The sequence below is a fragment of the Myxine glutinosa genome, chromosome 4 (genome assembly GCF_964187855.1).
Source record: "Myxine glutinosa chromosome 4, kmMyxGlut1.1, whole genome shotgun sequence".
Classification (NCBI taxonomy): Eukaryota; Metazoa; Chordata; class Myxini; order Myxiniformes; family Myxinidae; genus Myxine; species Myxine glutinosa.
The window spans coordinates 15238263-15260518 of record NC_136264.1 but is presented as its reverse complement, the minus strand read 5'-3'; the positions used below and the strand labels follow the sequence as shown (position 1 = coordinate 15260518).

The following is a 22256-nucleotide window of genomic DNA, read 5'->3' as shown; positions in this document are numbered from 1 at the left end:
CACCAGCCCAGAGGGGAGAGCAGTACTCCATCAAGCTGCGAATGATAGATTTATAAGTGGCGAGGAGCTCAGGTGTGCCAAGGAAGGACTTCGCATGACGGAGGATGCCCAGTCGGCGACTGGCTTTGTCAGCCAGCTTGGAAATGTGGTTTTCCCAGGAAAGATCATGGCAGATAGTGAGACCCAAAAGCTTGAGTGACAGAACTTCTTCGAGAGGATTGTTGAGAAAGTATATGGGAGGGTTTTCCAGATGGTCTTTTCGGTGAGATAAAATGAGAGTGTGAGATTTGTCAGGATTGAAAGACATGTTCCATGTGTTTGGCCACCTTGGAATTTTATCCAGGTCTGCAGAGAGTGAAGAGGCTGCTGCCTGCTGATCTGAGGGATGACAGATGGAGCGGCAGAGGGTGGGGTCATCAGCAAAAAGATAAAAACGATTTTCCAAAGAGTCGTAAAGCCCATTGATGAAGATTAGAAAAGCACAGGGCCCAGAATGCTGCCTTGAGGAACTCCAGCTTGGACAGGAAGAGATGAGAGCATTTCTGTTGGAGACACACATTGACTACGACAGCCACACGTTGACACACATGTTCTCACTACTGAATCTCCTATCATTGACACATGGTCAAATTCTTGGTACCTTGAAAGGTAATAATTTATTCACAATTGACTCCGGTCTACAGACCCTCTTGTAATTCCAGAAAATAGTCAATTCCTTTTTTGCAATGTCTGAAAATGATAATATTTCAATGATATCATAACGGAAATCTATCACGCTCTCTCTCTTTCTCTCTGTTTCTCCCACTCTGTATTTAGCAATAATGGTGAAAAGCACAGGTTATTCGAGTTCATGATGACAATGATGTCAAGTGTCATTCTGAAAGTTGCTTATAGTAAATGAATACACATTTGAATATGAAATCAAATACATTTGGCACCATTCATCATGTATCGATGTATGACAACCCTCAATCCCCTCCCCTCCCATTCCTAAAGATTCTGCCACCGTTATGATACTCCAGAGCAGACGGGGAATTTTATAGACCTTTGAGGACCCTGTGAAGACTCTTAGAGACCTCGAGGTCCAACAGATTTCCATTAGTGAAGTGCATGTTGGATGTGCTCACCATTCCAATCAAAATGATGTCTTGATATTGAGAATCGGTTCCTGGGATTGAAGGGTTGATTCTTTTTTCAGACCTTAGTGGACCTTGTGAAGACCCTTAGAGATGTCAGGGTCCAATGGAATGCTGCTGTTGAAGTGTAAATTTGATGCGCTCACCATTCCAATCAAAATGATGTATTGATATTGAGATTTGGTCACGTAGTTCTGGGATTTAAAGGCTTTACCATTCAAGGGCCTGTTGCTCAGTGCCTGGCACTTTTTTACCCCAACCCCCATGTTACCAAGCTTCTCCCTCTATTTTATCTTTTCTTAGTCGAGGCTCGTATAAGAGCTAACATGTAGCACCTTGCATTTTCTCTTCTATCACACTTCTTTTTATTTTTTATTTTCAGGCTAATTTGGGTCAGTAGTTTTGAGCATTGTACAGTATTTCAACACATGATGTTCAAGGCCAGAGGCAAAAATTGAGGTGTGACACGAGGTTCATTAAGCATATCATTGACAATACATGGCATTATATCCACAAAGCCTGGATTCCTTGAGTTAACATATTGTTACGAATTTGGTAGAGCAATATGTAGAGCAGAGTAGATCTGAGTAGGTAACATGCTTCGAGATGTCGCGATAGGAACACTTCCTGTAATAAGTTAAATATTCCTGCAGGTCGCACAAGATCTGCCTGCAACCCTCTTATAGTTAAACTGCCAAAATCAAGACTCTCTGCTCACCTTCACTCCTTCATTCCTCTTTTCTCCCGCCTCTGGAACAAACTCCCTCACTCTCTTCAATCCCACTCCTCCCTCCAGGTCTTTAAAACGGCTGTTCACCACCATCTCTTATCTTCCCCAATCCAAAACCTTGATCTTTTCTACCCCCGCTAATTTCACCCCAAATCCACTTTCTTGAGGTGACTTTTGTCTTCTTTCCTGGAAGTCCTTGGTGTCCTTGTGTTTTATACCTATCCTGCCTCCCCCCAGGCCCTCTCCCTCCAAAAACATCTCCCGATGTCCCTGCTCTCAAATGTTGTGTTTGTGTGCTTCCTCCCCTTCCCTCCCCATCTTGTCGACCGCTCCCCTTTTTATATACTTTGTTTGCTTGTTTGTTTGATTTGTTTGTTTGATAAATGTTAGCTCTTTCACGAGCCTTGACTCTGTATACAAAAAAAAAGGAAAAAAAAGGTGTAGGCGTTTGTCGGGTAAAGATGTATGATTGTGAATCTACCAGGAGATTCGTATGTTAGTTAGTGTAGGGAATAATCAGTAGAGCCCTTGTATGTCACACCCGGTAGCCAAACCTTTGTCCATTTTGGCACTGCACACCACTTAAACATTAGTTAGGACCTTTAGTACAACACTAAATGACGCCTTTCCCCCCTGACATGACTGAGGAAGAAATCAGACTAGAACACCGCCACAATTGGCCGCCACCATTTACACCTCTGAGAGGCCTACCCACCTCGCATAGCACGTGCTGTGACCAAGGAGCAGGAGCGGGAGAGTGGGAGTGACGCAGTGGGCGTGACCTGAGCGAGTCGGTGGAGGCTCTGATTGGCAGAGTAGTGAGCCAATATGACGTCATCGGCCAGAGATATTAACGGGGGCCGGACGCCATTTTGGGAGTAGAGAGTTCAGCACGTTGAGTGAGGTCTGAGTCAAGAGTTCGTGTGCGCATTTTGAGTTGAGTTGAGTGAGCACCGGACGCCTTTGCTGGCAGTTGGATCGAGAGTTTGTGTGTGCATTTTGAGCAGGAGTTGAGTAAGCAGTTCAGTTGAGCGCAGAAAGCCCAAGCGGAGTTGGCAGTGCGCAGTTCGCAGTTCGAGAGTTGAGCCCTAGCAGTTGGATTTCCAGTCGAGTCATTCAGAGATCACGAACCGAATTGGGCTGAGTTCTAGCACGAGTGGAGCGGTGCTGGTGCTTTTGGAGCTTGGTGCACGGACCTCGTTGGCGGCGAGAGGAAAGGAGCTTGGAGCGGGACCTCGGGTGCAGCGGCGAGGGTGTTGGCTCGGGCCTAGCGGGGCGTGCGAGGCGGACGAAGGATTTGTACAGGCCGGGAAGAAGACGACAAGACAGATAAGCCCGAGCTCCGCATACACTGCACACGACGTGACGTGTTCTTTTCTTTAATTCATCTCCCTCGTATCGTGTTTGATATCTGTTGTGTGTGGGATCCCAATTTAGGCTTCTTGTTAGAGTTATTATCGGCGCGTGCTTTTCACTGTCTTTGCTTTTCCCGAATAAACCCTTGCATTATTTTCTGTACATACATGAACGCAGTTTACCACCTGATTGATTTGATAGATAAGGCTGCGGGGACTTGCGCTGCTTCCCTCCATTCTGTGCGCTTAAGGGTTTTCGATTAGATTTTGGAATCCGCTATTGAGCTTCCGCCTCGGAGTTAAAGCCTTCGTGATCGGCAATCCGCGACCGCCAGATATTAATTTCGGCGATTGCGCGACAATATGCAACGCAGGGGGATACAATATAAATGTTGAACCGTAACACAACTAAATTGCAATATAGAACTTATTATGAAACATGAGACGCATAAGATAAAAACAAGATGTGGATTCTGGTTGTTTGTCCTTTTGTCTCAGATTGTGCAGGAAAACGTCTGTGCTCCACACAAATTGTGAGAGAGAAGGTCGAGAGCGTCACTCCCTCTTTCACATTCAGATGTCTCTTCCACACAAATATATTTATTTCCTCATGAAACCGTGAAAAATAATGAACCATTCAAATGGTAACTAAATAAGAGTTTATTGGCTTTTTATGACCATAATGCATGATGAAATGGCCCAAAACACATGTCGCCTGAGTCTCTGACGTAGCTTTGTGTCCCGCACACCATAAATTAGTGGACTCAAAAAGCGTGGCAGCACAAAGAGCATGAAAAAGACCACAATGTAAGCATCTTTCAGCACCCACTTCTGCAATTCTAAATTTTGAAGCCATGTCATGAATGGTGGCCGAAACAGAGCCAGAAGTAAGAGTGCCAGATGGATTGCATGTAGAGTAACTGTCTGCAGAGCCCTGCAATACAAGAGGAGAACCAGTCAGTAGTTCCAAAACTTTAATAAACTAGAGAGTTCATAGAACACGATACCACGTGCAGTGTTCAAGTGTATACTTCAACTTCAATAAAATAATGATTTTAAGATCGTTAGAAAACAATTCTGGAAGTTTAGCGCTGTTGAAGCAGTCTTATACACCACCCCTACACACCACCATATTTAACATGTCCAAGTACCACTGAATGGAAGGGTTTTGAAAGTGTAAAGAAGGCGCTTTGTGTTCTACAGTGTTCAAATACTGTATGTAGATCAATTTAAATAAAATAAAGATTGTAAAGGTCGTAGAAATAAATTCATTCTGGAATTTACCGCTGTTGACGCAGTGTCTATTGCGCCACTTATTTAACATGTTACATTAGTTATTTGTGCCTGTTGTTTGTTCTGTAAAGACACAGTTCTGTAATATGGCAGGTTTGTTTTCCGATTTTTGTTCTAAATGGAAGATTCAATTTAAATAAGTTGTTCCTGGATCATAAACTTATGTTTGTAGACAGACAGATGGACATGAACCAATTACTTAACCGTGCTATTCGCTTTGTGTGTGTGTGTGTGTGTGTGTGTGTGTGTGTGTGTGTGTTGACAAACAAAGAGCAGCTCAAAAAATGATTTCAACATTGAAAAACTTGTAATGCATGATATTATTATTTCATATGTAGCCTGTTGCTGCCAGTTGCATCATTCCTGGAAGTGCTGTTGCGCCGCTAACGCAGTCCCCTCTCTTTCCAGTAATAAGCTTATCCTCCCCCCCCCCCCCCCCCCTCACCCTCCTCCCCCTGTTTCCAGTAAGCTCAAGACAGGATCGCCCCACAATGCATCAGTGCCTTGCACAGAACGAAAGGCTTGGTTTGCATTTATTTGCCATTTGGAAAGTTCCGTATTCTCTTACAAACATGTAAATAATCATAATGGTCCCAGGTTACCATTTAGTTTATCCCCAGCTTTGTTTACCTATGACAGTCTCAAGCAACCAGAATCTGGAAACAGACGGCAACTTGGGATATAACTTACACAACAACAACAACAACATGCATTTTAAGGCCATTTTCCCTGCTAGAGCGGGGGTTAGCCTTGCGGTCCCCATGACAATGTTCTCCATTTTGCCCTATTTTCTGCATCTCTCCTTGTTAACCCCCTTGCCCGCATTTCTTCTTCCACTATCTTCAGCCAAGTCTTTCTCGGTCTTCCCCGTCCTCCACTTCCTTCTACATTCATTTCCATCACTCTTCTCAACCAGTCACTTTCATCCTTCCTCAACACATGACCAAACCATCTCAACTTGTTTCTCTTCACAGCATCCATCACACGCCATATTCCCATCATCTTTCGCAATTCATCATTTGTCTTCCTCTCTCTCAACGCAATGGTGAAGAATCACTTAAAAATTATATTAGCCATATCTGAATCCGGATATTCACCAAAATCTAATCACTTCGTCGACTACCTATCTGCAAAATTTAGTCCGAATCCATCCTCAACTTTCCGAGATATCTTGTTCACAGACAGACAAACAAACAAGAAGACGTCATGCGGAGCACGATATTTGCAAAATCCACCCTCTCTAGAAAAAAAAGGTTGCAATTGATGCAGCAAATTGTCCATTTCATCAAGATCAAAATTGACGATCTTGATCAAACCTCAGGTCAAAAGTATGAAAAGTGACGATTTTTAGATGAAAATTGATGATTTTGGAACTTTGACCTTTGACCTTTTGACCTCAAGAATAGTTGGTTTCCCTATTCAGGGAGGCAATATGCAAATGCTGTTCTATTTTCAAGTCAATCGGATGTAAATTGACAGTTTTCCAGATGAAAATTGATGATTTTGGACGTTTGACCTTCAGTCGACCTTTGACCGTTTGACCTCAAAAATAGTTGGTTTCCCTATTTAGTGACTCGATATGCAAATGCTGTTCAATTTTCAAGTCAATCGGATGAAAAATGGCGATTTTAGAAATTTAACCTCTAGATGACCTTTGACCTCAAAATCAATAGGCTTCTCAATTGGGACGACCTATACAACTTGGTGAAGTTTTGAGACGATCGGTTTAGAATTGTGACCTGTAGGCCGGTGACAAACAAACAAACAGACAGAACCACAAACGCAACGACCAATAAACTTGAAAAATCTTCGATTTTGGAAGTAACAAACAGACAGGGGTGAAAACATAACCTCCATCCACCTTTGGTGAGATCAGATCACCTTTGATCAGATATAGAATCGCTATCTCTCGCGCATCCCATTACACAATCGCTATCTCTCGAGCATCCCATTACACAATCGCTATCTCTCGCGCATCCCATTACACAATCGCTATCTCTCGCGCATCCCATTACACAATCGCTATCTCTCGAGCATCCCATTACACAATCGCTATCTCTCGAGCATCCCATTACACAATCGCTATCTCTCGAGCATCCCATTACACAATCGCTATCTCTCGCGCATCCCATTACACAATCGCTATCTCTCGCGCATCCCATTACACAATCGCTATCTCTCGCGCATCCCATTACACAATCGCTATCTCTCGCGCATTCCATTACACAATCGCTATCTCTCGAGCATCCCATTACACAATCGCTATCTCTCGCGCATCCCATTACACAATCGCTATCTCTCGCGCATCCCATTACACAATCGCTATCTCTCGCGCATCCCATTACACAATCGCTATCTCTCGAGCATCCCATTACACAATCGCTATCTCTCGCGCATCCCATTACACAATCGCTATCTCTCGCGCATCCCATTACACAATCGCTATCTCTCGCGCATCCCATTTCACAATCGCTATCTCTCGAGCATCCCATTACACAATCGCTACTAATCTAAATTCAAACAATGTATCAAAAAGGAAGGATACTAACTTTATCTTGCAACTCAAATTGGCTCTGTTAAAGACATACATTACTCCAATATATGACTATCACACGCCTTTATTAGTAAAGTCGCCGTTGATTATCTGGCATTGAACTGTCCGAGGAAAATAGGCAAGAGCCAAGGTACGCAAACTCTCTTGATTGTATTAACGGTGATCTTCATTCATATCAATTGAGGGGGAGAGGTAATCTTAATTCAATCACTGGATTTTAGTTTTTGTGCAGCTGACTTGAAGTCCTAAAGTGGATGAGTCGTGGTTTAAATCTTGGAGTGCAGAAGTAAGGATATCTCCGAACTCGTCAAAGACCACATCATCTGCAAAAGCTGTTTTTAACGACATGAAACGCTTCAATAATTTGACAACAACTCGGCCATGACGCATGCTGAAAGGGAGTACTCAGTTTTCACTCTGGTTGTTTGTTGTACACCGCTCCTTTCCTATGCCATCTCCAGGCGCTGCATAACGTCATTGCCGGGCACCGAAGGGGGCTCGGCAATGACGCACGCTGAAAGGGAGTACTCAGTTTTCACTCTGGTTGTTTGTTTTCTTGTTTACTTGCAAAATCAAAGATTTATCAAGTACGTATATTGGTCGGGTCCGTTTGTGGTTCTGTCTGTTTGTCTGTTTGTCACCGGCCTACAGGTCACAATTCTAAACCGATCGTCACAAAACTTTACCAAGCTGTATAGGTCGTCCCAATTGAGAAGCCTATTGATTTTGAGGTCAAAGGTCATCTGGAGGTCAAATTTCTAAAATCGCCATTTTAAATCCGATTGACTTGAAAATTGAATAACATTTGTATATCGAGTCAATAAATTGGAAAATGAACTATTTTTGAGGTCAAAAGGTCAAAGGTCAACTCAAGATCAAATTTTAAAAGTCATCAATTTTCATCCAAAAAGCTGTCAATTCTCAACCGATTGACTTGAAAATTGAACAGCATTTGCATATCGAGTCACTAAATTGGGAAACATACTATTTTGAGGTCAAAAGGTCAAAGGTCAACTGAAGGTCAAACTTCCAAAATCATCAATTTTCATCCGATTGACTTGGAAATTCAACAGCATTTGCACATTGTGTCAATAAATAGGAAAACCAACTATTTGAGGTCAAAAGGTCAAAGGTCAATTCTAGGTCAAACCCCCAAAATCATCAATTTTTATCTGAAAACCCATCAATTTTCATCCGATTGACTTGAAAATAGAACAGCATTTGTGTTTTACCTCACTGAATTGGGAAACCAACTATTTATGAGGTCAAAAGGTCAAAGGTCAACTCAAGGTCAAACTTTTAAAATCATCATTTTTCATCTGAAAAATCGTCACTTTTCATCCTGTTGACCCGAGCTTTGATCAACATTGTAAATTTTAATCTTCATGAAATGGACAATTTGCTGTATCAATGGAAAACTTGGGGGTGGGGGGGGGGTCGGATTTTGCAAGTATCGTGCTCCGCATGACGTCTTCTTGTTTGTTTGTTTGTTTGTTTGTCCGGGCGATATCTCAGCCATCCTTTGAGCTTGGAAGCTGAAATTTGGGCACAATAGTAAGTACTTTGTCAAACACTGTATTTTTTGTTTTTTGATTAATCAATTAATTGATTAATTACTTAATTATTCTCAATTAATTAAGTACATATATATTTCCTTTCTCTTCTGGGCAATATCTCAGGCACCTTTTGAGTTAGGAAGCTGATATTTGGACATGACAATAACCAAGTGATTTGGCTGTAAAGGCTATTTTTGATTTATTGATTAATCAAATAATCGATTAATTATTTAATTATTCGAATAATGACTAAATAAATTTTAAAAATTATAGTTACAGATTTGGATGAAATGCTGGTGGTTTATGTATTCTATTGTTAATGTATTCTAATGTTAATGTTAATTTATGTATTCGATTCTTGTTAATGTCAATGTTTATGTATTCTATATTGGTTAATAAATAATTTCTTTTTTTTAATGTTAATGACTTATTTAATTAATTTTCTAAAAGTTACTGCTTTGGATGAAGCATTGGTGGTTTAGGTATGCTATTGGCCAATTGATTAAGAAAATATTTTATGATCATTATTTATTGGTTTTAATTATGCAATTAATCAATCAATTATTGTACACCTCTCCCTCCCAATACCGTCTCTATGCGCTGGAGGATGTTTTTTATATATTTTATCATGGGGTCGGTGTACTTTGAATGTATCTGTACTTGTTTTCCTGATTTAATTCGCTGCTTGGAGAATGCAAGCGCAATTCACAAGCTTCCTGCTTGGAATTTACCTGGATGATGCACCAGAATCGTTTGAAGCCCTTCTTGAAATCAATGTCAGCTGGATGTAAGTAAATGTGACTACAAGTGAACTGGACACAAAGAAGCACTCGTAGATGATATTCTTGATTGACGTGTAAAATGGATCAAGGCTCTCCAAATTCTGTGCATCACAAATAATGAGCTCTTTCACCTCTCTTTTCTTTACTGCCAACATGATATTGAAAAAGGTAGGGATGGAAAGTGAAGCCAACCATATGAAAGAAAGAACCAGCGTTGCCATTTGTGGGCCACAGAGACCCGCGTGGTAGCGCATAGGATGGCATATTGCGGCGTAACGCTCAGCTGTCATAGCAACCACACAGGACACGCTACTCAGGAACAATAGGTTGACCATTGTGCTCAATGTAATGCATATGAAAAAAGGTATGCAGATTCTCTTCCAGGTGAAGGTTAACATCGTCGTAGAGATTACCAGCAATGTCAGGTCACTGCAAAGACTGTAGGTGACAAAGATGAGGTTAAAGGTGAGAAAAATCATTTATGTAAGGATTTACAAGATTATTTAGTGCAATTAATTCCTTTTAATACAGGAGGCTCCTTATTCTAGTACAAATGTTCCTTTCCTTTTTTTTCAAAAAAATATTTACGTTTTGGCTTTTGAGCCACTTGGGCTTGGCAGAGAGAAGAGGGAGCAAAGTTCCTTGGAGGTAGAGTTTGGGGGAACAGAGGTTGTGGCGCGCTACTTGACTCGGCTCAGCGCGTCCTAGTTGGTCACACTCACCAGTATGCACCCCCGCAACAACAATAATTCCAAAGGTCCACCTTGTCCCCGAGGTCGGCTGCCCTACCACCCCCTGTAACGTTTTTCCCACCAAGCCAACGTTCTTTCCTGCCTCGTGCCTTTGAATGAAATAAGGGTTTCCCTCTGAATGTGGTTGTGTTTGAAATGTGTGTGGTGCCATGCGAAAGATGTGAGACGATAATTAAAGAAAGGGAAGGAAGTTGTAAATAATAATAATGGGCTTGTACCCCTTACTGGCGCGAAGAATGATTAGGTGGCAATTTGGGGGAGAGAATGAAACGAGTGGGATTATGAAAAGAGTGGAATGGCAAGTACGGTAAATGAATTATGGTAATCAAATAAATGGATACAAAAAGTAAGAGAATTAAGAATTAGAATCAAGAAGAGCAAGAGAATTAGAGAGAAACGGAAAGACCGAACTAAACCCACATAACGCATTTGTCCCATTTTCCTCTACACAACGGGTGGGTCTCTATCTTTGTTCACAAACTAACGGCATAACTGATTCTATGGAGGCCTACGTGTTCATGGATGTTATCTCTCCGTGGGCCAGTTTCATAACCGTCACAATGTTATTGGCAGGGACTTTTTAAGTGGCCCTTCTTAGGCTATAGATTGCGCTTCGACGGTATCCTCATCTTCAATATTTGTGGGACAGTTGGTGATATTGTACTTACCTGCTGGACAGGAACAGGTAGCGAGTCTTGGACCAGAGTGCCGCCTCGAAGGCGATTGTAAGAACCACAACCAGGTTACAGAATACTGAAGCCATTATGGTTAGCCACAGCACAATGATAAAGAAGCTCGGTAATGCATTTTCAATCCTCTCACCATTACAGCTGTGGTGAGGGAACAACAACAGAAGCTTTGAATAAGTAGCGTAGGTTATGTGCAGAATGTGAATTAAAGACTGTTGTTCAGGAAATAAAAATATATATATTGAAAAAACTCATGTATATATATATATTTATATATATATATATATATATATATATATATATATATATATATATACAGTATATATATATATATATATATATATATATATATATATATACATACTTATACATATATATATATATATATATATATATATATATATATATATATATATATATATATATATATATATACATATATATATATATATATATATATACATACATATACATATATATATATATATATATACATATACATATATATATATATATATATATACATATACATATACATATATATATATATATATATATATATACATATACATATATATATATATATATATATATATATATACATATACATATATACATATATATATATACATATACATATATATATATATATATATATATATATATATATATATATATAATATATATATATATATATATATATATATATATATATATATATATATCAGTGACTATGCGACCCTCATATCATCAGTGGAGAACCGCCAGCAAGGTGTCCTATACAGCTGCTGTGCACCTTGCTGGGAGCGATAAGCACCGCCTGCCACACGGTAACGTTATCTCTGGTATCCACTCATCATATGGAGTCGACCTGGTTGCGGTAGTAACTGGTAGTAACTCCCAACCGCAACCAGGTCGACTCCATATGATGAGCGGATACCAGAGATAACGTTACCGTGTGGCAGGCGGTGCTTATCGCTCCCAGCAAGGAGCAGCTGTATGGGACACCTTGCTGGCGGTTCTCCACTGATGATATGAAGGTCGCATCGTGACTGATATAAAAACCGAAAGGTTCACAGAGTTACAAGTGTATGGATATGGAAGGCTCACTGCGTTGCCCTGATGAAGCCCCAACAAGGGCGAAACCAGGTCGGTAACTGTGAGTTTTGCATGCACTTGTGACAGTATCTGAATTTATAATCCGTAATGACGCACTGCTAGATGGTTCCTCTGGAGCTTTGCAGGCAATGCGGGCATGCATGGCGATGACGTCATGTTGTCCGCTCATTAGGTTGGAGAACCAGATTACAGATACCATATATATATATATAAAGTCAATACATCACAAATTATACATACGAGAATATAAGACCCGTCGCTTTGCTGCCGGGAATACAAATCTTTGTGTAATTGCAAAAAATACGATGATATTTCAGCTAATCTCTGGATTATCAATGATGGTATTCATTGAATACTTCCCCTGCACAGTCAACTTGGTGTGAGCCAACCCTTCTGTTTTTGAAGGGTTTTTTTCTTTGATCCAATATGGCTGCCAGATTACGTGAACGATGACATCATAAATTTATATTCTCTAATCCAATTGTTGCATATATCACCATCAAGAAATTTCAAACTGATCAGACTAAGCGTTGTCCCTGTCGAATTATGACATCTTAATTAAGGCACCAATGACGTCATCGTTAACACTTATTCACCATGCGGAGTTCTTTACAATGAGCTACGTTTCAATTTTTTCCATGGAATGGTTTCGGAGATATAGAGGTGCAACGTTTTTCGGTTTTTCCAAGATGGCACCTGTACCACATTACCTTTGATGCCATAATTACCATTAAAATATTCTACAGGAGGAGACACTCCTATGGTGAAAATTTTGTGTCCATCAGACTAACAGTTGCAGAAAAAAAAATTCATACTGATCGGATGAAGCGTCATAATTGTCAAAGATGATCTTGATCAAGATGAAGTTTTGCACTTGTCGAATTATGACTCATAATGGAGGCATCTATGACATCATCATTAACATATCTAATTCACCATGGTGATTACTTGACAATGAGCCATGTTTAAATTTTTTCCATGGAGCGTTTCAGAGAAATAGAGGTGCGAAGTTTTTCCAACATAGCGCTCGTTCCACGTGACCGATGATGTCATAATTATGAATAAAAAAATTATACAGGAGGAGGAGCTCCTATGGTAAAATTTCGTGTCAATCGGACCAACGGTTGCTGAGAAAATGAATATTTAAAATGTAGACACGTATGCAACCGATCGCCTAACCCTGCTTTTCACTTCGCGAGCGCAAGGTAAAAAAGATTTTGTTAATGGGAAAAAATTAAAATAGGCATTGTATAGATACCGGCCTAGCTATACACCCCTTTATATGAACTTTTCTAGAGATTTATTTGGTTCCTCCTAAGAGCACAAGGGTAGTCCAGCATGCACATGAAATTTTTTTTTGAATGTCCCTTATTTTCTATTCTTTGGCATTTTCTACAAGCTATGGAATGTCCCTTCTTTTCTATACTTTACCACATAGCACACACCATATAAAGGGACCTTTTCTCTGCCCCTGGCATTTTTCACAAGATACATTTCAAATACAAACAAAATGCATTTGTTCATTGTACAATACTTTGTTCAAGATGATATAACAGACTTGAAAAAGTAAGGGGAAGAAATATTCAACCCAGATGGGATTACGAACCCACAAACCCCAGCTTGGGAGTCTGATGCTTCATCCATTTGGCCATTCAGCCAGCACGTTAAAGAAAAAAATTCAATATTTTAAAGGGGAATAAAGCGTGTATATATATATTGTTGTATTGTTATGGTTTTTAGAACCCTCCACTTGGTAAATTTTTGTAAATGTTCTCTTCTAAATAATCCCCTGTAACTACTCCCATTTTTGGTGTAAAGATCAAAGGTCGCACCCTAGTTAGGCCATATTGCAACACGTAGGACACCATAGGAACCTTTCAGTCATTTCATTAATATGTGTTTCAGGTAAGGATCTGTTTCCAATCGTTGAATCTGCGTTGTATTAATCAAATAACCTAGCCCCCTTCTCAAATTCCCATCCTATTCATTTTGCGGCTTTACCCTCTCCAAATTGTATGGCGCGCTTTTGCCAGCAGCGTTCGCTGCCTTTGAGCTGAAGCTGGCCCCAAGCCGCCATAAGCCACGTGGCAGAGTGGGAGAAAAAGGGAGGAGCGGCCAGGAACATAGGTGTGGCCCCATCAACGCATCATGAGGGGAGGTACCAATGAACTCTCATGGCCAATCCGGGCCGAGGCGTGTTCACCGGTAGGCGGAGCGAAGCGGACGCGGCTTGATACGCGAGGCTTGTGATAAAAGCGCGAGCACGAAGCCCTTTCACAGAGATGCGGGGGAGAGAGCAGATGATCAAGAGAGGAGAGAAGATCGGCAGATGATCGGCAAACTTGAGCGAACAGCGCAGAGGCGGCGAATGATAAGAACCTTGCGTGAAGGATCGCTTGGGACGATCGTGTGATACGAACTGCCGTGGTTTTGAGAGCGTTCAGCATGCTACACGTACGGAGATCCCCCGCTCCTCGCATTTGTAAGGTCCGGTCGCGCGCCAACGACACCAGCTGCCTGCCATTCTTCGGGGCGGACCCGGAGCCTTGAACCATCTGCTTGGACCCTTCTCTTCCTTCCCACCACCACCACCACCCCATTCATGTAAGTGTGTTTGTATTGTCATGGGCGTGTTATATAAGAGTGTATAAGGTTGCCCGATGTCCTTTTATTTCCATCTTTTGTATATTCTTCTTGCCTTTCGTTTCCTCTTTTAGATAGTTAATAAACCATATTTGTTCTTCCTTCACCCTCCTTATTCTTTGGTTTCCTCTCATCCGATCGTCTTTGTCTTTTCCCCATTGAATATCGGTGGCACGATATAGGAACCGCTCAGAATCGGGTTAGTCTTTTTGCTAACGGCTCGGATCGTGGATTGCTAAACCGCTCGGCAATTACCATCACATCCACGGATCGAGCAGGGACTCACCTCCCTGCTTTGCGGAGAGATTGGTGAAGGTATTTGGGAAACCTTTGACCAATCACCCTGGCCAATCTCATCCCGCAAAGGAGCGGGATAGTTCCAGGACTGGAGATGGCCAGCTTAACAAGACAAGGGGATTAACCCCCCCTTGCTAACGGGAGTGCCATACTTCGGGATCCGTAACAATTGGTGTCGGGGAGTGGGATTGGACCCGAACCAAATTCTAATCCATCCTAAAGAATTTAGTCGAAATTACGAGCGGCCAAAATTTTATTATAATATCCAAATTATAGTCATGCCATGGATAGTCAAGGCGGTCGGATGCCGGTTGGGGAGAAAGAAGAGGGGGTAGAGTCGACCCAGGACCCCAGGGAGGAGATGGGGGAGATAGAGGAGGAGGTTGAGGAAGGTGCGGTAGAGGGGGATGCAGGTGCACAAGATGGCGGCGCCTCACACGTGGCAGCGAGGGCCGCGCCCGCTGCGCAAATGGTTGTGATAGATGTGGAGGCCTTCATGACGCAATTCTTAGCGATGATGGGAGTGTCAAGACAGGAACTGAACAAAGAGATGGATCGAAGGGCCAGATTGAAAAAGGCGGGGGAGAACATTGACCGCGAGTTGGGCGAGAAGGTCCCAAAGGTACGCGACGAGGTAACGCGACTCGAGGAGCACGGGTTGAGCGAGGCAGAGCAGAGCACGGTTAAAATGACTGGGGTAGAAATCGCGACCCGGGGTATGGAAAAGCCGGCGACCGCAGAATTAGAAAATTCTATTTTAATAGAGCCAGCAGTCGTCGAGGGAAAGGAAAAAGAAAGTAAAATCGAATTAATAATAGTGGAAATTGGGTCTGTAGAGACGGCAAGCATAGAGGCATTAGCGAAGGGAGAGATGGAATATGCTCAAAGTCTGTATTCACATCATGATGCCGTACTTGCTGGTCCTTATAAAGATTTGCAGGTGCGTGTGGAGCGAGGAAGAAGAACCCCGAAGGTGAGTCGGGCTGTGTATGGGGCGAAGGGATTTTTCAGGAAAGTGTTTGGTGCGAAAAGAATTTTCACGCGCTTGGGATGCAGGCGTAACCCGGGCATTTGTGGGAGGTCCGTGGTGCGCTGTGTGAGAGAAAATGGCACGCGTGTGAGGAAAAGGTGTATGAAGGTGAATGGCGCGCGTGTGCGAATGGCGCCAGAGCGTTACCGAGTGCGAGGGAGAGTGCACGACCGAGTATGGGAGTGATACCGAGTGCGAGAGTGAATGCACATCGGAGTGTGGAAGTGGAACGACGAGTGATACGGAGAGTGAGATGGATGAGGAGCGGGTGCGAGGATGCACACTTGGAATGGTTGTGCGTGTGCGAGGAGGCACACCTGAGTTGGTGGTGGAGTGCGTGAGTGGGTATGTGCAGGAGTGCACACCCATGGTGAGTGTTACGGAGGACGTAACGGGGGAAGAAAGGTGTGGAACGGAGTGTGTGATGATAGAGTGTGCGAGGAGAATGAGTGCGCAAGAATGTGCGTGAGAGTGTGTGGTGAGCGTTATGAGTAGACCTGAGTATGGAGCGAAAGAGAATGCACGAGCAAGTGCAATAACAAAGTGTATGGAGACATCTGGATGTGTGAGTATGGGAAGAGTCGCGTGTGGATGTGAGCATGCGAGTAAGGCATCGACGTTGACCAGGGCAGTGTTTAGACTGACGGATAGCTGACGCGAGCACTCGGTGCGAGGTGCTCTCTGTGTGTTGCGGGAGCCGGCGGGGATCGGTGTCGCGTCGCTCCTGTTCGGAGCGTCGTGCACGATTCGGGCCGGGCCCCGCCCTGCACGGTCGAGTCCGCGCTTTGCCAGGCAAAGCGGGCGGCCCGGTTTGAGGGGAAGCAGGAGGGGTCGAAGCGGCACTCCCTTGTGGTGGCGGCGCTCCACCCGGGCAAGGCTAGGCCATTGCGCTTGGGAGCGCAAGGCTAGGCCATTGCGCTTGGGAGCGCAAGGCCCCGCGCCAGGATGGTGCTTGGAGCCTTGGCCCGAGCAAACCTCCTCCCCTGAACCGAATGCCAGACGGACCCATCCTGCAGTAGACCAAACCACCCGTATGCATTGCTCGGCTTTGCGAAGCCGAGCTTTGATAATGCAATGACGTACCGAGGAGGCTCAGATATAGCGGACTGTGATGATGATAGTGTTTTGGTTTGGATTGATACCCGATGTAGTGATTTGAAATTGGTAATAGGGATTTGAAATTGGAATTGATAGTGAGTGAAATTGGGATGATTGTGGTATTGATTGGAAATTGATACCCAGTGTCGGGGGGTGGTATCTTTACCATCCCTCACATTGTCTTGGGGGGCAAAGGAGCTATAGGATTTATGGGGTATGGCTGTGAAAACTAGCCCGGGATGGTTAGGTTATAATGTTAGGGTTTAGAAATGACCATAGGTAACGTTAGATTTAAGTAGTGACATCATACCTGTAGAAGGGACGTAGAATAGCTTAGTTTGGATGATAACGACGTGGGATGTGCAATAGTATAAGGGATGACTGCGGAGCACGAGTTTCAGAAGGGAGTAGTTAGATCAGATGATGCAGTGTGTTTGTAGAGAGGATGATGGAAATGAGGAATTGGTATGGAAGTTCTTTGTGGTGAGCATGATGATTGGCATGATGTGCATTGAGTTGAGTGTATTGTATTGAGTGAGTGGTCCTGGAGGGAAGGAGGGTGCAAGTGCCACCAGGTGTGCAGGTGCCACCAGCTGTGTGGGCACCAGGTGTGTAAGTGAAGTACGGAGGTATGGGGAATGGTTGTATGGAATAGATGGTCTGGAGTGAATGGAGCATGGAGTAAATGGAGTATGGAATGGATGGTGTGGAGTGAGTAGTGTGGAATACGTGGCGTCGTCGTGGAGTGGAGTGGTTGGTGCGAAAAGAGTGGATGGGGAAGGATGGACCCCTTCATGAGTACCCGGGGAGGGTAGTTAAAAAGTAGGTAGAGGGAGTAGGTAAATTGTGGTTGGATATTGGCATCTGTGGTGTGGGTAGTTGCACAGAAGTGTTGTGTTGGGTGCATTAGTGGAGTCAATTGGCTGGGTGTGTGGCCTGTTAGTGAGTGTGATTGAATGGGCACTCCGCCACTGTTAGTCTGTCAGCCAGGTGAGGCCGCAGGTAGGCTCTGGGAGCCAGTAGTGTTCAATGGGGCCCGAGGATCCGGAGGATGGACCCGGGTAGCCCGACGCCAGCGAGGGCGGTAGGGGGTGAGAGCGCCAAAGGGCCTTCCCCAGATAGGTTAGGGTAAGGAGCAGGTAAGCTCGGAGATAACTGCAGTGGCGGAGGTGTGCAAGTGAGCGGACCTGCTGGGAGCGCCACACGACCCAGCTCGGAAATTGTGCGACGGCACAGGGAATAGAATCGGGGGAGTGAGACCCCAAATTGGTGAGCACCACAGTTTGGTCAATGGGAGTTCGGTTCTTAGAACCACATAGTGTAAAATGGCCAATGGTTTGGCAGGGAAAGACCCCGGGTAGTGTAAAGTGTGTTAAAGTCATTTAGAGTATAGTTAGGATTAGAAGTCTCTTCGCACCATCCGCATCCCCTCACCCAGTTGACAGGACTCCACACCACCGTTTTTTGCAAATGTCTGGTATGTAAGACGCATCATGACGTGGGGGTGACATTGTGCTTGTTTTATTCCATCTCTTCCTCCTTGGGAGGGATTGGTGATAAATTGATTGATGGCAAATTTGGTTAGTGGGATTGTTGATGAATTTGGAATTAGGGGACATAGGGGGAAGACAAGACATAGCGACGAATTTGTAAATTGTGTAAATATGGGGTAAGGGTAAGGGTAGATTAGGTGGTGGGGGGGGGGGGGGGGGACATACTGTAGGGACGAGCTTTCTCCGCTCGCTCTCCTGCGCACCTCACCTCTGCATTACCTTGTGTTGATGTGTACCCTTATGCCCTTGCACCCCGCTAACCCTGCTTTGTCTTCCTTCCCCACTCATGGACCGTGGTCTTTGTGTGCTGAGGGGAAAGTGTGCAGGTGCCTGCAGTTGTGTGCCCGCACCCTCGCTGCTGCCTGCCTGGACCGGTACCACACTTATGGACCGCACGTTGTTGTGGCCGAGCACCACCATATGGACCACAGGTCTGTGGCCGAGCACCACATTTATGGACCCCACGTTTTGGGGCCTGGCACCTCTGCTGGGGACCGGCCATTGTGGCCAGGAGATCTTGCTTGTGGACCACGGTCATGGTGGTACCTAAGCCATGCAGGTGGACTGCCTTAGTTGGCCCCTGCTGGCCATAATTAAAGAAATGGACGCGTTTTGTGCCTTCTTTTTAGTATTAAATGGGCCGCAAGCAAGAAGTTGTCCAGAAACATCGGCAGAGAAGAAGAAGACGTCATCCTTCATTATTATTTGAAATGTGATGACTGTGCACTGGATGGTGCTGACTGTGCATTTTGATGTTTTGGTGCTCTGGTGCTTTTTGTTCTATGGTGCTTATTGGTGCTGGTGGTATCGGTGCCATGCAGTGTATGCCTTTCCTCTTATCAAAACATCTTCTTTTGTTTCCCAAAAGACAGGTCCTGGGTTCGCGTTGTAAATACCAAGTAGTGTCTTTGTAAATAATGCTCCCCACCGTCCATGTGTAGTTTGAAGACAATTCCGTGGTTCGGTTATCCTGTGGGCGTGAATCTGTGAGAGAGAATGCAACGCAGCAGGCGGGACATACTTAGTTGTTTTTAAAATGTCGCATTCAGGGTGAAGTTAATAGTAGAGGGTTACCACACCTGAGTGTCACACTAAGTTAAAGTTCTTTCGGGCTGGGACGGCCTTGGAGGTAATGACGGTGCAGTGTTGTGGTTTTTATAACCCTCCACTTGGTAAATTTTTGTAAATGTTCCCTTCTAAATAATCCCCTGTAAATACTCCCATTTTTGTTGTAAAGGTCAAAGGTCGCACCCTAGTTAGGCCATATTGCAACACATAGGACACCATAGGAACCTTTCAGTTATTTCATTAATATGTGTTTCAGGTAAGGATCTGTTTCCAATAGTTGAATCTGCGTTGTATTAATCAAATAACCTAGCCCCCTTCTCAAATTCCCATCCTATTCATTTTGCGGCTTTACCCTCTCCAAATTGTATGGCATGCTTTTGCCAGCAGCGTTCGCTGCCTTTGAGCTGAAGCTGGCCCCAAGCTGCCATAAGCCACGTGGCAGAGTGGGAGAAAAAGGGAGGAGGGGCCAGGAACATAGGCGTGGCCCCATCAACGCGTCACGAGGGGAGGTACCAATGAACCCTCGTGGCCAATCCGGGCCGAGGCGTGTTCACCGGTAGGCGGAGCGAAGCGGACGCGGCTTGATACGCGAGGCTTGTGATAAAAGCGCGAGCGCGAAGCCCTTTCACAGAGATGCGGGGGAGAGAGCAGATGATCAAGAGAGGAGAGAAGATCGGCAGATGATCGGCAAGCTTGAGCGAACAGCGCAGAGGTGGCGAATGATAAGAACCTTGCATGAAGGATCGCCTGGGACGATCGTGTGATACGAACTGCCATGGTTTTGAGAGCATTCGGCACGCTATACGTATGGAGATCCCCCGCCCCTCGCATTTGTAAGGTCCAGTCGCGCGCCAACCACACCAGCTGCCTGCCATTCTTCACGGCGGACCCGCAGCCTGGAACCATCTGCTTGGACCCTTCTCTTCTTTCCCACCATCACCACCCCATTCGTGTAAGTGTGTTTGCATTGTCATGGGCATGTTATATAAGAGTGTATAAGGTTGCCATATGTCCTTTTATTTCCCTCTTTTGTATATTCTTCTTGCCTTTCATTTCCTCTTTTAGATAGTTATTAAACTATATTTGTTCTTCCTTCAACCTCCTTATTCTCTGGTTTCCTCTCGTCCGATTGTCTTTGTCTTTTCCCCATTGAATATCGGTGGCACGATATAGGAACCGCTCAGAATCGGGTTAGTCTTTTTGCTAGCGGCTCGGATCGTGGATTGCTAAACCGCTCGGCAATTACCATCACATCCGCGGTTCGAGCAGGGACTCATGTCCCTGCTTTGCGGAGAGATTGGTGAAGGTATTTGGGAAAACTTTGACCAATCACCCTGGCCAATCTCATCCTGCAAAGGAGTGGGATAGTTCCAGGACTGGAGACGGCCATCTTAACAAGACAAGGGGATTAACCCCCCCTTGCTAACGGGAGTGCCATACTCTGGGATCCGTAACAATATACAGACTTGGCATTTAATATGGAATTTTTTTTTTGTGGGGGTGAACTTACTTTTCAAGATGACTTAGAACTGAAAGTTCATTGGAATTATGTTGAAATTATTCTAGATATTGTTAATGTGACCTTTAAAAGAAACAAAAACCACATTTGACATTTCGAAGCAAATAAATTGATCCTTGAAAGTGATGTAAAGTGACATCGAAATCAATTCACGGACAGTACTGTGTTAAACTTCTGTGCGTTTTCCAGAAGTATCTCTTTATTTTGCACATTAGCCAAAAAATTTTTTTAACAAAAACAAAAGTTAAATTACGACTGGGATTACGGACAGTAAAATTACAGTTCAGTACTTCGTGTAACCCCCAAGAGCATTCAGGAGAGCACGTACACGTTGAGGCATGCTGTTCACGAGATTTGCCAAGGTTTGGACAGGAATCGCTTGCCATGCAGTTACAATAGCCTGCTGCAATTCACGCACAGAGGCAGGCTTCTGGTCTAAGTTGTCGATTTGACACGTTAATTCTGCCCACAAGTTCTCTATCGGATTCATATCCGGGGACATGGCAGGCCACTCCATATGCTCTACACCACGGTCAGCAAGAAAGTGTTGGATCATGCGAGCACGATGAGGCCGTGCATTGTCATCTTGGAAGACAAAGTTTCCTCGAAAGGCTGCACGAGCAAATGGAAGCAATGTTTCTTCCAGAATGGCCCTGTGCTTGAACTGGTTCAGGTTTCCATTCAGAACAACCAGGTCAGTTTTGCCCCCTGCATGAAAAGCAGCCCAAACGGTCACCCCACCACCTCCAGCTTGGACTCTTGGCACTATACAATCTTCGTTGTAGGCTTCATGCACTTGTCTGCGCACTTGGACGCGGCCATATTGACAATAGACCAGAAATCTAGACTTGTCACTGAAGATCACATGATTCCAGTGTCCTGGCTGCCATTGACGGTGCTCTCTGGCCCACTACAATCGGCGCTGGCGGTGTTGTCTGGTCAGACTTGGCTTTCTCGGGGGACGCCTGGCACGATAGCCTGCTTGAACCAGTCGTTGGTTGACTAGCCTTCTGGATACAGGCACATTTGTCAGTTGCTGCCACTCAGCCCTAAGCCGATTAGCTGACTTGGTACGGCCATTG

At 44.1% G+C, this 22256-nt stretch overlaps 2 protein-coding genes across 2 annotated transcripts in view; one reads left to right on the top strand and one right to left on the bottom strand.

Moving 5' to 3' along the window:
* LOC144891576 (odorant receptor 131-2-like) overlaps positions 1-10921 on the bottom strand; it is a 53234-nt gene extending 42313 nt beyond the window's left edge. The window contains exons 1-3 of the mRNA XM_078775184.1: positions 10827-10921; positions 9356-9844; positions 3930-4161 (exon numbers count right to left, since the gene is read on the bottom strand). Coding sequence (XP_078631310.1) covers positions 3930-4161; positions 9356-9844; positions 10827-10921 — 816 coding nt within the window. The remainder of the gene's footprint in view (positions 1-3929; positions 4162-9355; positions 9845-10826) is intronic.
* A 4454-nt stretch (positions 10922-15375) lies between these two features.
* Positions 15376-22256, top strand: part of LOC144891575 (dynamin-like GTPase OPA1, mitochondrial) — a 180747-nt gene continuing 173866 nt past the window's right edge. Inside the window, 1 exon segment of the mRNA XM_078775183.1 lies at positions 15376-15528. Coding sequence (XP_078631309.1) covers positions 15376-15528 — 153 coding nt within the window.